At 42.2% G+C, this 13,167-nt stretch overlaps 1 protein-coding gene across 1 annotated transcript; it reads right to left on the reverse strand.

The window, feature by feature from the left end:
* Positions 1-572: 572 nt before the first annotated feature.
* On the reverse strand, positions 573-9,430 carry LOC136490024 (wall-associated receptor kinase 2-like). Its single transcript, XM_066486527.1, has 5 exons — positions 8,476-9,430; positions 3,297-3,446; positions 2,167-3,060; positions 1,901-2,053; positions 573-1,786 (listed from the first exon to the last, which is right to left on the reverse strand). Exons 1-5 carry the CDS (start codon positions 9,428-9,430, stop codon positions 573-575), a joined length of 3,366 nt encoding a protein of 1,121 aa, XP_066342624.1.
* Between the last annotated feature and the right edge of the window lie 3,737 nt (positions 9,431-13,167).

Genomic DNA, 13,167 nt, shown 5'->3' on the forward strand with positions numbered 1-13,167 from the left:
ATCGTGGACCAACTAAGCTCAAAAGATTCATCTCGTGATTTCGAACTAAACTGTGTAATTAGTTATTTTTTTTACCTACATTTAATGCTCCATGCAAGCTGCTAAAAATTGATGTGATGGAGAGAGAGTGAAAAAACTTGAATTTGGAGGTGATCTAAACAAGGCCTTGTGTTCTGGCCAAGCACGCGGGCGATCTCGACCCCCGAGCCAGATGCTCTTTTTGACAACCCGCAGTTTATGCCAAGGCACCAGGCCGACATCCAGTTGGCACAGGGCACGCAGCGTCGTCACAAAAGAAATGACTTCCTTCTTGTATTATTCTAGGAGAAGCCGTACGAATCAACTGGTAAATGGGACGAGTCAGACAAGAAAAATTTAACTAAAAGCAATTAAATAACTGTATCTCATCTGGATTACACTTTTATTAAAGGTGGAGAGCGAATACACTGGAATCGTGCTACCGAAACAAAAGCGAGATGGTGAGTGCATTGAGTTCAACCATCATGCACATGTGTAGTTACTCCTAGTAGAAGTTAACGAGTCCTTTATGCTAATGCGCAAAAAGAGCACTGCTACCTAGGGTAGCTTGCAGACATCATCATCTCTTGCTCCAAACTATATCTTCTGCTACATGGGTTCTCATATCTTTGCCCTTGTCCACTCAGTGATGGATTGTCCGTCATAATGCTGTCATTTCTAGGTTCCATAGCTACAATACCATCTCTGTTATAACGGTTGGGACCCTCAAGCCCATGTAGTGTATGTTCTACCTGTCGCATCGTTGGCCTTTCCTCACCTCTTAAATTTATACACGATGCTGCAAGTGTAGCAACTTCTTGGACTTCTGTGCCTCCCTCCTCCATAACTTGTGGATCTATTATCTGACTAAGATTTCCCTCCGAAAGTAGGTTAACAAAATGGGAAGCAAGACCATCGCCTTCAGAGGACAAATACAAAAATGGTTTCTTCCTAGTGAGCAACTCCACAAGAATTACACCAAAACTGTAGACATCACTTTTTTCGGTGAGGCGGCTGGTGTAAAAGTACATAGGATCCAAGTATCCTATTGTTCCCTGAACCCTTGTTGTTAACCCAGTTTTGTCAACCGGGATGTACCTTGAAGCTCCAAAGTCCGATATCTTTGATGTCATTGTATCATCAAGAAGTATGTTACTGGACTTAATGTCTCTATGGATTATTGGGATTGAAACTGACGAGTGAAGATAGGCAAGAGAAGCAGCTATCTCGGTTGCAATCCTCAACCTACTGCCCCATGATAGGGACCTCGGTTCTTCAACATGGAGATGGTGATAAAGTGTTCCATTGGAGATAAACTCATAAACCAACAATGGCACCTCGGTCTCTAGGCAACATCCAAAGAGTTTAACCACATTCTTATGGTTGATCTGTGAGAGGATTGCTACCTCATTTATGAACTCGTCTATTTCTTTCTGGACTGTAATCTTTGACTTCTTGATGGCTACAACATGTAGGTCCGATAAGATTCCTTTGTAAACGGTACCATGCCCTCCGCCACCAAGCTCACGAGCTTTGTCAAAGTTGTTTGTGGCCTTTGCAAGCTCATCCAATGGTATTATCATCTTTTCTGCAATGTCTGCCTTTTGGAACAATAGCTGTTGCAACAGTAGTCCGCGATTTTGCTTGAAGTATTTTTGTTTCAGTAGTTTTGTTCTGCGCTGTTTTAACTTGCGGAGTAGGAACAATATACCCATAACCAACAGAAGGAGCGCCGGACCACTTGCAACTGACAAACCAATGATTAAACCTGAAAATGTACATACGCATACACTATATGTTATGATCATTTTCGCAAGCTATGCAATATATATGGTACAATGTCAGCCAAAGCTTCATCGAGACATGAGAATCTATCACACACCTGTTGGGGACCTGATGACGCAGCCTTGGGCCTCAGAAGCGTTGCCGTGGGTTCCTCGCGGGCACCGACGACACTCATAGTGCCCAGGCAAATTGTTGCAGTAGCCGCCCAAGCACGATTGGCGTAGCGCCGGGATGTTACACTCGTCAATATCTGTAGCCAATGAGAATGAATAACAAAAAACAATGGAAGTCTCCCAAAGAATAACAAACATTGGGAAACATACATATACTAGTAGATATGCATGAGGAGGAATTAGTAGTGACCTTGGCATCCATCGGCGACGTAAGGGTTGCCATCGTAGCCCTTGGAGCAGTGGCACGTAAAGCCTCCATTCTCTTGTCGGCAGTCGCTGTGCTCACTCTTGCAAAGGTTGCTGAGCACGTCCCCTGGGCACTTCCCTGAGTTGTTGGCAGCAGGCGCTGACAAACCTTGCTTAACGGCCCATTGTAGAACAATGGGAGATGACATTTTGTAACTGTAATCGTCGTGGATGACGATCTTGTGCCACTGATCAGTCAACCCCACCTCCGAGATGAACGCCAACACGAAGAAAAACGGCCAATTACCATGACGATGGTTGCCAGGATTCCAGTTTAGCGCTTTGAATTCCACTCTCTTGGGCGTGCTGCCAGCAGGAATGGGTGCGTGGCAGCAGCCATCGTGGCCGGTACAGTACCCACGGTGGGTTGGTGTGCGGACCGGTGGCCCACAGACAGCTCGGCTGATGATACGGTCGCCATTGTTGCTATTGCTGTTGCTGCTGCTGCCGTTTCTGTACTCCCCGTAGAGGGTAAACTGCCCGTCCCACCCAGACAAGACGATGAACTCGTTCCTGGTCGACAGAACATAGGGCTCGCCGATATCTGGGAGGCGAACGTCACCGATATCGGGCATCCAGCCGGTGCTGCTGCTGTGATGGACGACGTGCACTGTGGACTTGCGCAAGGAGATGTGGACGACCTGGAGGCTGTCGGTGCTGTTGTCGTGGAGAAGCAGCCGCGGGGGATTGTGGCTTGTGTCGCAGGTGAGGTTGAACCTGGGCCAGTAGCAGCGGGAGGGCCCAAAGCCGAAGGGGTACGGCACGCGCACGTCGCCGCAGGTGGTGTTGCAGCCGGCCGTCCCTGTCGGCATCGTAGCCACCGTAGGCGACAGAGCATCTGCAAAAAAAAAAAAAAAAAAAAAAAAAAAAAAAAAAAAAAAAAACCGTCCCTGTCGGCATCGTAGCCACCGTAGGCGACAGAGCATCTGCAAAAAAAAAAAAAAAAAAAAAAAAAAAAAAAAAAAAAAAAAAGAGTAAGATACCGCTGTGTCTGTGTGTGCAACCAGTGCGACTCCAGGGTGCGTTTGTACTGATGATACTTTTTTTTTTTGAGACATAACTGATGATACTGACCTTTGTTGAAGTTATAATCGACACAGCCACCTTGGACGTCGGGTTGACCGTAAGTTCCTTGCGGGCACCAGCAATAGTATGACCCGATCGTGTTGGTGCATACACCGAAGCACACTCTGTCTTCACCAAGTAACTTGCACTCGTCGACATCTAGAGCCAGTTAACCCACCAATTCACACACGGTGGAAATAAATAAGACTAATAATCCATCTTCTTGCTTTTGCAAGGACCCGTAATATTAAGCGATATAAATGTTAAATGCACTAGTCCATCAACATGTGCTCTCACACGTGTTAAAATCTTATGATATATAATCGTTAGGTATTACTATATTCAATCATTCCTATCACTAATATAAATTACTTATATTAATTTTTAGGCTTTGTCTCCATGCTACTTTGTGTAGTCACAGTTCAGTTGCGATCTTACACTACTATAGAACTTGTTGCCGGACTATCACTGTCGGTTGCATTAGAGGCGGCAGTGAAAAGGTTTATCATTGTGGGTTTGTGGCTTCAACCATGAGTGATAGTATAACCGCTAGTGATACATGTATTATCACTGTCGGTTCGTGGTTTTAACTGGCAATGATAGAAATGGTAATCACTGCCGGTTGAAGAGTGATAGACATGGTAATCACTGTAGGTTGAAGTCACGATCCGACTGTAATAGTCCACCTATCATAGCCGGTTCGTGGCTTGAATTAGCAGTGATAGCTATTTTGCACAAAAAAATCATAACTTTTTCATATGAGATCGAATTAAGATAAACTTTTATATCAAAATTGTAGAGATTAAGGAGATCTAAAACTTTGTAGTTGAAACTTTTAAATTTGAGATGATTTACGAGACCAAATATGAGATCATACTTGACATGATTAGCAATGTCAAATGTAGACAAAGTTAACATCGAAATTGTCATACTCGACGAGATCTACAACTTCATAATTAACAACTTTTTTCATTTGAGATTATTTTGAGTGTCCAGTATATAATATAAGATTAAAAATGTGTAGTTAAAACAATAGTTTTAGCTATATAGTCATATGTGTCATGTAGCTTAGCTAGTACATGTGCTTGAGGAAACATGAACGTTGAGGTTTCGAGTTAGAATCCTAAAAAACACATATTTTTCTATTTTGGGTAGTGTTATAGACTACTAGACTACTAATCTATATATTTTGACATCTATCCATATGTTTTTCTTTGCAAGGCGTCTCCATGTCTGGTTAATATATAGCCAAAACCTTAACTTAAACTATATTTTATGATGCCATGGATCTAGATTTAAATTTTAAAATTTGAGTCTTATTACTATAGATTTTTTATCCGAAAGAGTTGATAAAACTTTTGTACTTACTGTATAATTTACTAAATCTTCTTTTTTGTATTATTGACAATAAAGATTTTATGCCATAAATTATAGTACTAAAATTGCATACTAGTTAATTAAAACATGCGCCATATCGCTTAAGATTAGCGGTCAAGCTTGAAGTGAGATATAAGATAAGATAGCAATGATAACATCAGGAGGATGGTATTATTTATTGGAAATAAATCTCAAATACAAGCTATTGCAAGCACCTTTAGTGTATATTAACCTCCACAACTTTTCATGATGTTTGAATTTTCTTATTACAAAATTATATGCATAATAATGTTTCTTTATTATTAAAAGAGTTCTTATGATTACACTTATCAATATAGATGTGTAAAATATTTTAGTTAAATGTATACACAAATACAAAATATGTTTTTTATAAATTATATGTCACAATTATTAATATAATTTTAAATGATTTGTTAGTATCATTAGTAAATGAGTTGAAGTATGTTTCATGAAGCTAAAACATAACATGTATATTCAACGCTCATGCATGCGTGTGTATTTGATCTGCATTTTGGCACATGTAAATATATTAATATTAATATAGAAGTGGGTGATATAGAAACACTGTGGTTACTTAAACATTTTTGGTAATAAAAGATGTTGGTAATTTCTATGTAGATTTGAGAGGATATTTTAGTTTTTTAATAATGAAATAAATTGTAATTAAGATGCAAATTTAAGAGGTTAAGTAGATTATCTATCAATGGCAGGCTGGTAATTATAGGAAAATTTAGGGTTACCTTAAATCATATTTTATAATGGCATAGGTGGGTAATTTACATACATATTCAAAGATTACTTTGTCTTTTTTTTGCAATTATTAATGTGAGTAATTATTTAGGAAAAACAGATCCAACGGTTATTATTATCAATGATGATTAGAGTCTACAAATTGATGTCCATATGATTGTGGTTTTGATGAGAATTTATAAGATTTATATTTGTCTAGCATTTCTTGAGATCACAATTTAATAAGTGATTGGCAAAAATAAACAGTTCTCGACTTTCATATAAACACGAAAGCATATGCTTCCTCTATTTTTTATATCATATTAAGCTCGTTCTAAGTTAAACATTTTTAACTTTGACCATTAATTTTTTTAAAAAAAATACGTGTAGTTAACAACATGTGAACTATATATTATAAACGCATTTCTTATATTGAATTTAAAAGTATAAATCTTACGTTGTTAACTTATAAATTATTTAAATTAGTATTAAAAATAAAAATATTTGACTTAGAATAAAAACTACTCCTAATATGCAGGCTGTGTGGATGGACGACAGGGCGGGCGACAGTAGGGTCTTGGAATTTTTGGAGCGCTAAATTTGTGTAGCCCATCAGTATAGTCCAGAAATCGCTGTGGTGCTGCGGCGGTGTATTCGTTCCTGTTTGGCTGCCCCGTGTGTTCGACTCCACAAGCCTATAGGCCCCATCAAACTCGTCGCCTCGTCGTCCCTGGGAACCGGAAGTTCCCATGTTGCACTTTCTGGGTTAAGGTTCCGGGAACGTTCCGTTTCCGCATTATAAAATGATACCCTAATTCCATGGAACGAGAACATGGCTGCTGCTCTCCGTGAATCATTGAATCCTCGATCAAACTCCAACCGTGTAGTAAATCTCCACTATTCCACACCACCACAATTCGCAGTTCCGTCGGACTAGCATCTCCTGATCAGGCTAGGCCAGCCTGGCGAGGAAATCTCGAGTATACATTCTGCTAGTTTGCGAACTGGTGAACTGCCATAGAGGGCTGCGCCGTCCGCGCAGTGTCCCAAAATGTTTGGAAATGCTGTTGTAATTATTTATTTTGGTTATTAATTGCTTATGAAATGCTAAACTTTGGCCAGTTCCTGTAGAACTTCAGCGCTGAATTATTTCTTAAGATTAATTGCTTACTAAATCCAACAAGACAATTTGTTTTTCTTTATTCACAATTATGTTAAATAAATCACATGAGCTAGGACTAGTACAGAACTCAAAATCACTGTCGGTTCAAAATGGCCATCAGTGCCGGTTTTTTAACCAGCACTGATCAGGAGGCTCATTAGTGCCGGTTTTAAAAAAAACCGGTAGTGATGGGGTTTCTAGAAAACCCAAAAAATTGGCTGAAAAATATGAATATTTTTTTATACTAGGAGAGACCCTACTGGGTAGCCACACAATCGAACCCTAGACCTCCTACTTCGCGTGTTCGTCCCCTAACCACTCCACCTATAAGACGCTTGTGTCCATTTGGGATATTTGTTCTCCCCATTTTATATCACTCTGGTTTTAAAATCAATATTTGGGATCCTAAATGAATTCAAATGAAAAAGTTATCAACCACAAAGTTTTATAACTTTTTGAGATCTACAACTTTGGTTTTCATTTCTTCATCCGAGGTCATTTGAAGAATTTGAATTTCAAATTTGAGAAAATTTGACCGTAATTTTTTTTGGATAGATGAATTCAAATGAAAAAGTTATCAACTACCAAAGTTGCACAACTTTTCGAGATCTACAACTTTTGATTGGTCATTTTTTCATCCAAGATCGTTTGAAAATTTTGAATTTTAAATTTGAGAAATCAAATGTAATTTTCGTTAGATAGATGATTTCAAATGAAAAGGTTATCAACTACAAAGTTGCATAGCTTTTTAAGATCTACAACTTTTGTTTTGATCGCTTCTCCATCTCCATCCGAGATTCTTAAATATCACTACACATTCACTTATGACTATGGAACATACAGCTTTAGTTGGTATTAACTATATGAAATCATGCCAATCAAATAGAGGGACATCATAATGAATTTAAATAAGAAACTTGTGAACTACAAAGTTACATAACTTTTCGAGATCTATACTTTTTTTGGTCGCTTCTCCATTCGAGATTCTTAACCACCACTACACACTCACTTGTGACTGTAAAACATATGGACTCCCTTTGGTATTAACTCTATAAAATCTTGTGCTGTATATTTTGACATCCAAATGATGTCAAATCAAAAATGTTTTAAGTACAAAGTTGCAGATCTCGTCGAGTACTACAACTTTGGTACAAAGCTCGTCTTCATCAAACATCATATGAGAAGTTTATAAAGTTTTTGGTGCAGCATATGTCACTGCCGATTCGTGTCTTGAACCGACAGTGATGAAAATATTATTGTCGGTTCTTAGCTAAAACCAGCAGTGATAAGAAATGACACCCGAATATCAGTGTTGATTGGTCCTATCACTGTCGGTTTTAGCCACTATCACTACCGGTTTTTAAGAAAAATGATAGCGATGGTGCCGGCAGTGAATGTCAAATCTGTAGTAATGTTGAACCACCAGTGTACTAGCTTGTTCATTCTCTATCGTTTTAATTTTATTCATTTTGCCTTCTGTATATATGTGCATGAATTGGTGTAGAAGATTAATTACGAATATATCCTTGACTTTTAAAGAGCACTAAGAGAATGATGTTCTTCAAGTATAAAGATTATGTAACAAAAGTTAAATTGGTACGGTTCTTGGTTTATGTCATTGCGAGATATATATATATATATATATATATATATATATATATATATATATATATATATATATATATATATATATGCTTAAAAAGGTACATTTTAGCATATACGTGCATTATTTTCATTCTATTTTCTAGAGTTTGTAACAAGGCTCCCCCATTTTTCGGGTACTAATATGCCAGTTAAAAAACAGCAGGAGTATAATAATATTTTTGTACTTCCAATTGGGCCAGACTTTTGGAACAAAGTATTGGAGAGGTACTAACAGTATGCAATATGGTAACTAACCTTGGCACCCGCCGACGAGGTAAGGGTTGCCGTCGTAACCCTCGTCGCAGCTGCATGTGTAGCCTTGGTCCATGGCATGGCAAGAGCTGTGTTCACTCTTGCAGACCATGCGGTGTACGTCTTGTGGGCAATCAACGCTGCTGCGGTTTTCTGGCAAGTTCTGCTTGACCCCAAAATCGAGGAGAAGGGGGACCTCCTTGAATCCGTCCAACCAGTGTGCCGAGTCGTCGATCCACCCCCGCGGCGTGACGAGCACGGTTACAGGCTCAATAGTCTGCTCCAAGGTGTGGTTGCCACTGTAGAGCCACCTGGCCTGTACTCCATTGGGCACGGGCACGCCGCTGGAAATGAGGGGCGCCCGGCAGCAGCCCGACGTGCCGGTGCAGAACTTGTCTGCGACCTCGAAGTTGTTCTCTATGAAGGGGTCGCCGCGGTCGCTGAAGAGGCAGAAGGAGGCACAGCCGCTGACGATCTTGGTGGTTTCTTCCCCAACGATGTCCGCGGAAAGCGTCGCCATCACGTTGCATCCGAAGACGACGAGCTCGTTTTCGGCCGACAGCAGGTAGCCGTGCTCCCTGAAGTCGCGGCCGAAATCGAGCGAGGCGTTCCAGCCGTCAGAGGTGAATAAGTCGCCTCTTGTTTTTATGATGATGGGGTCTGTGCGGACCACGCGCACCGTGCTGTTGCCGAGGAATATGGCGGTGACCCGGGTGCCGTCGCCGAGCAGCAGCCGCGGGGGGTGGTGGCTGGTGTCGCAGGTGAGGTTGAGCCCCGGCCAGTAGCAGCGGGAGGGCCCATAGCCGAACGGGTACGGCACGCTCACGTCGCCGCAGGTGGTGTTGCAGCCGGGCTGCCCGATCGGCGCCGTGGCTGCTGCGGCCGACAGTTGTAACGCCATCGCCATCAGCGCCACCGCCGCAGCTGGTAATACCACAGCTGCAGAGGCCAGCGCCATTATGGGCAACTTGTACACTGCTTGTTCTTACTATACTTATAGCTACTACGTCGTTTTTCTACGGCGGCAGCAAGACACGCGCGGCTGGTGATGAACTGCAGCGTGCTGTGCCTACCCAGCGATGCAATCTAATTACTGCTGCTGTGCTGCCATTGTGCTACAATAGAGATCTTTGCATAGAGAGCTTAGGCCGCGTTTAGTTCATCAGCCGATTCGGCGCCGCCCAAAACACAGGTGCACTGTTGCTACCGTACCATTTTGTTTTTATTTGGTAATAATTGTCCAATCGTTAACTAATTAGGCTCAAAACGTTCGTCTCGCAGAGTACAACCAAACTGTGTAATTAGTTTTTGATTTCGTCAACATTTAGTACTCTATGCATGTACCGCAAGTTTGATGTGACGGGGAATCTTCTTTTTGCATAGTGCCAAATTCTGGAAATGGGGGAACTAAACATGGCCTTAGGGCCGGAGGACCTAGTTATATACCTCGCGGGTTCCCGGAAATGGGCGAACGTGTGTTCGCATCGATCGAGGATAGATCTGTCACCGACCACGCTCGCGTGAAGCACGCGGCTAGCTGCCTCTGTCCTGCATCGCCATTTGAGCTTAGGGCATGTTTAGTTGCATCTAAATTCCAGAATTTGGCACTATGCAAAAAGAAGATTCTCCGTCACATTAAACTTGCGGTACATGCATAGAGTACTAAATATTGACGAAATTAAAAACTAATTGCACAGTTTGGTTGTACTTTACGAGATGAACGTTTTGAGCCTAATTAGTCAACGATGGGACAATTATTACCAAATAAAAACAAAACGTTACTGTAGCCTACAGTGTTGGTACAGGAATTCGGACGGCGCTGAATCGGTGAAACTAAACGAGGCCTTAACTATTTACTGCTCGGGTGTCCTGACTACTCCATTGGCACACCCTGACGACGCTGGTATATTATTGGCTGGGCATGCCATCTGCGGTGATTACATTCCCGGATAATACAAGGGAACAGTCCAGAACATTAGCGCGTTAGGCATGCATGTGAAGGTGACCACGAGAAGACCTCGGTTGGAGGCACTGCCGTCTGGTCGTCCTAATTAATTAACCTAGACATCCTCGCACCCTCTACCGTGATACGTCCCTCCATATAACAAGCCGCATGTCATTTCGTTAGCCAAGAGGCCATTCTATTTATTATACTCCCCTTGGTCCCTAAATAAATCGATTTCTGGACTGGGTGGGCACAATTATGCAGTGTGTAACTACGGTCACAAACTGAGTTAAAGTAAATGGAATATGATAGGCTTTGTTGCAGTACACCTAAATAACTGTGAGCCATTAATTGGTTTCGATCGGATGGTTACGATCATCTATTACCTTTTAGGAGGTAATATATTTATTGAATTTTTCATTTTATAAAAAAAAACTAAATAAGGAATATTTGGTAACATAGTCACTTTACATGCTCAATATATGTAACAGCTATATAGTTTATTAGAAAGGTACTCGATTATGGCCCTGTTCGGCTTGCTGAATTGTGACTAAAACTGGCTGAAAACACTGTTTTGGATGAATTTTTTTGAGAGAAAAACATTGTTCCGGCTGAAAAAACAAGCTAAATAGTACCGTTTTCTGGGTAAGCCGAATGGGGCCTATGTAATATAGTTTCAATCGTGTTTGTATTTTGTAACATATTTTTTAGACGCTAAAGTTCACGGATCAATTAATATATATTTTGGTTATTGATTTATTTCATACATGTATCTTATTTTATACACTAAATATGTAACGTATTTTTCATGCAAAGGGGCAAAGGGAACGATGCCCACAGAAAAGGAAGGGACCGTGTGCAAAGGGGACCCTTTATGGCCGTACTTGTTTTTTATCTGCACGGAAGGATTCATGGCCTTGATACACAGAGCAGAGTAGTAGGGCAAGATAGGAGAAATAGGGTGTGTATGGTTCATGTTTAAGAGCTAGCCTTGCTAGCCAACTAAACCTGGGCAACTAAAGCGTGGCTTGGATAATGCAACATACGTTTGTTTGGTTGCAATGGCTAGCTTAGCCTGACTTTTCCTGGGATGTGTTTGGTTGGGTATTTTGTTAGGCTGTGTTTAGTTGGGTAAAATTTAGGAATTTGGCTACTGTAGCACTTTCGTTTTTATTTGGCAATTAGTATTCAATCATGGACTAATTAGGCTCAAAACGTTCGTCTCGCGATTTCCAACCAAACCGTGCAATTAGTTTTTTCCGTCTACATTTAATGCCTCATGCACATATCGTAAGATTCGATGTGATAAATACTGTAGCACTTTTTAGGAAAACTTTTTGGAACTAAACAAGGCCAGCTCGCTATGCAAAGATCTCTATTGTAGCTCGCTGGGTAAACTTTTTGGAACTAAACTGTTTGGTTGGGTATTTTTTGGAAAACTTTTTAGGAAAATTTCTGGGTGTCGCATCGAATTTGGAAGGATGTCGGAAGGTGTTTTTAGATACTAATAAAAAAAACAAATTACAGAACCCATCAGGAAACTGCGAGACGAATCTAATGATACTAATTAATCGATCAATAGCACATGTAGGTACTGTAGCACTTAAGGTTTTTCATGGACTGATTAAGCTTAAAAGATTTATCTCACGATTTCACCGAGAACTGTGCAATTAGTTTTTTTTCGTCTACATTGAGTACTCCATGTATATGTCCAAACATGCTCTTTTACTGTAGGAAGAAAAAAAAATTTGAAACTAAATAGGGCCTTATCCATACGAAATGGGCCTGTGCAAGCCTGGCTAGCAGGCCTTACAGGGAACTAAACAGGTCCAAATTGTATTATGTAAGTCTGGTTAGAGGCTAAGTCAGGAACCAAACACAATAATAAATGTCTAATGTATAAAAAGTTCTTTGAAAGATTTATATACAGTTGGAGAATAAAAGTTAACCTGTATCAAGAGGGAGGAAAGAAGATGACTCATCCGGATTTTTTTTTGAATGCTCTCATCCACGTTCCTGAGATACAGTGCATCGGTTGGCGCTGGCGCTTGGCGGGCTTGCGGAGTGGTCCGGTGGATCCCATTAACGAAGGAGAGAGGAGTGATGGGACCGAGAGTGATGATTGAGTGCCTCTCCAAACGTCAACTCTGCAGAGCTGCAACTCGGCCAGGCCATCGTGCCGGCCGGTGTGGACATGGCCACGGCGTTCTACAGTACGCAGCAGGGCGGGAGGAGCAGGGGCGCGTCTGCGGCAAGACTGGAGGCAGGCACGCGCTTGGCGTCCACGGCGACTTTGACTGGGGCACAAGGTCGCGCAGGGGTGCACGCAGCGTGGTGCAGGGGCGGAGCTGGGGCCGGGGCGGCCGTGTCGCACGCGGCCACTGCGGCAGGGCGACAAGCGCGGTATGTCGCCACCGCGGCGGGCAGCGCTTGACAAATGCCGCAGTGCGATGCGATGCGGAGGGGATGGTGGAGCAGGCAGACGTCCTTCGCGCAAGCAGCCGAGGGAAGTCAGCGGATTAGTGCCGTGCGTGGCCGCTGGTGACGTGAACGCGGGACCCAGTGCGCCTACGGCCAAAGTGAGGCAGGACAAGGCTCGGTGGAGCATGGTCGGCGGCCTGGGCGCAGCGCATCAGCCGACGAGGTGACCCGCGTGCCAGCGTGTGCAGTAGGCGGCCAAGGCAGCAGCGCAGGACCCGCATCGCGTCGCAACATGGCGGCATGAGCAGCAACTGAGGCCTTGGCCAGCA

Source organism: Miscanthus floridulus, chromosome 10, assembly GCF_019320115.1.
Source record: "Miscanthus floridulus cultivar M001 chromosome 10, ASM1932011v1, whole genome shotgun sequence".
Classification (NCBI taxonomy): domain Eukaryota; kingdom Viridiplantae; phylum Streptophyta; class Magnoliopsida; order Poales; family Poaceae; genus Miscanthus; species Miscanthus floridulus.

Excerpts from the sequence above, each read along its gene's own strand:
- LOC136490024 (XM_066486527.1), bottom strand. The coding sequence starts at position 9,430 with ATGGCGCTGGCCTCTGCAGCTGTGGTATTACCAGCTGCGGCGGTGGCG. Across the intron at positions 3,447-8,475 it reads CCTCGTCGGCGGGTGCCAAG|ATGTCGACGAGTGCAAGTTA; the intron begins GTTAGTTACCAT and ends AACTGGCTCTAG. Across the intron at positions 3,061-3,296 it reads CGATTATAACTTCAACAAAG|ATGCTCTGTCGCCTACGGTG; the intron begins GTCAGTATCATC and ends TTTTTTTTGCAG.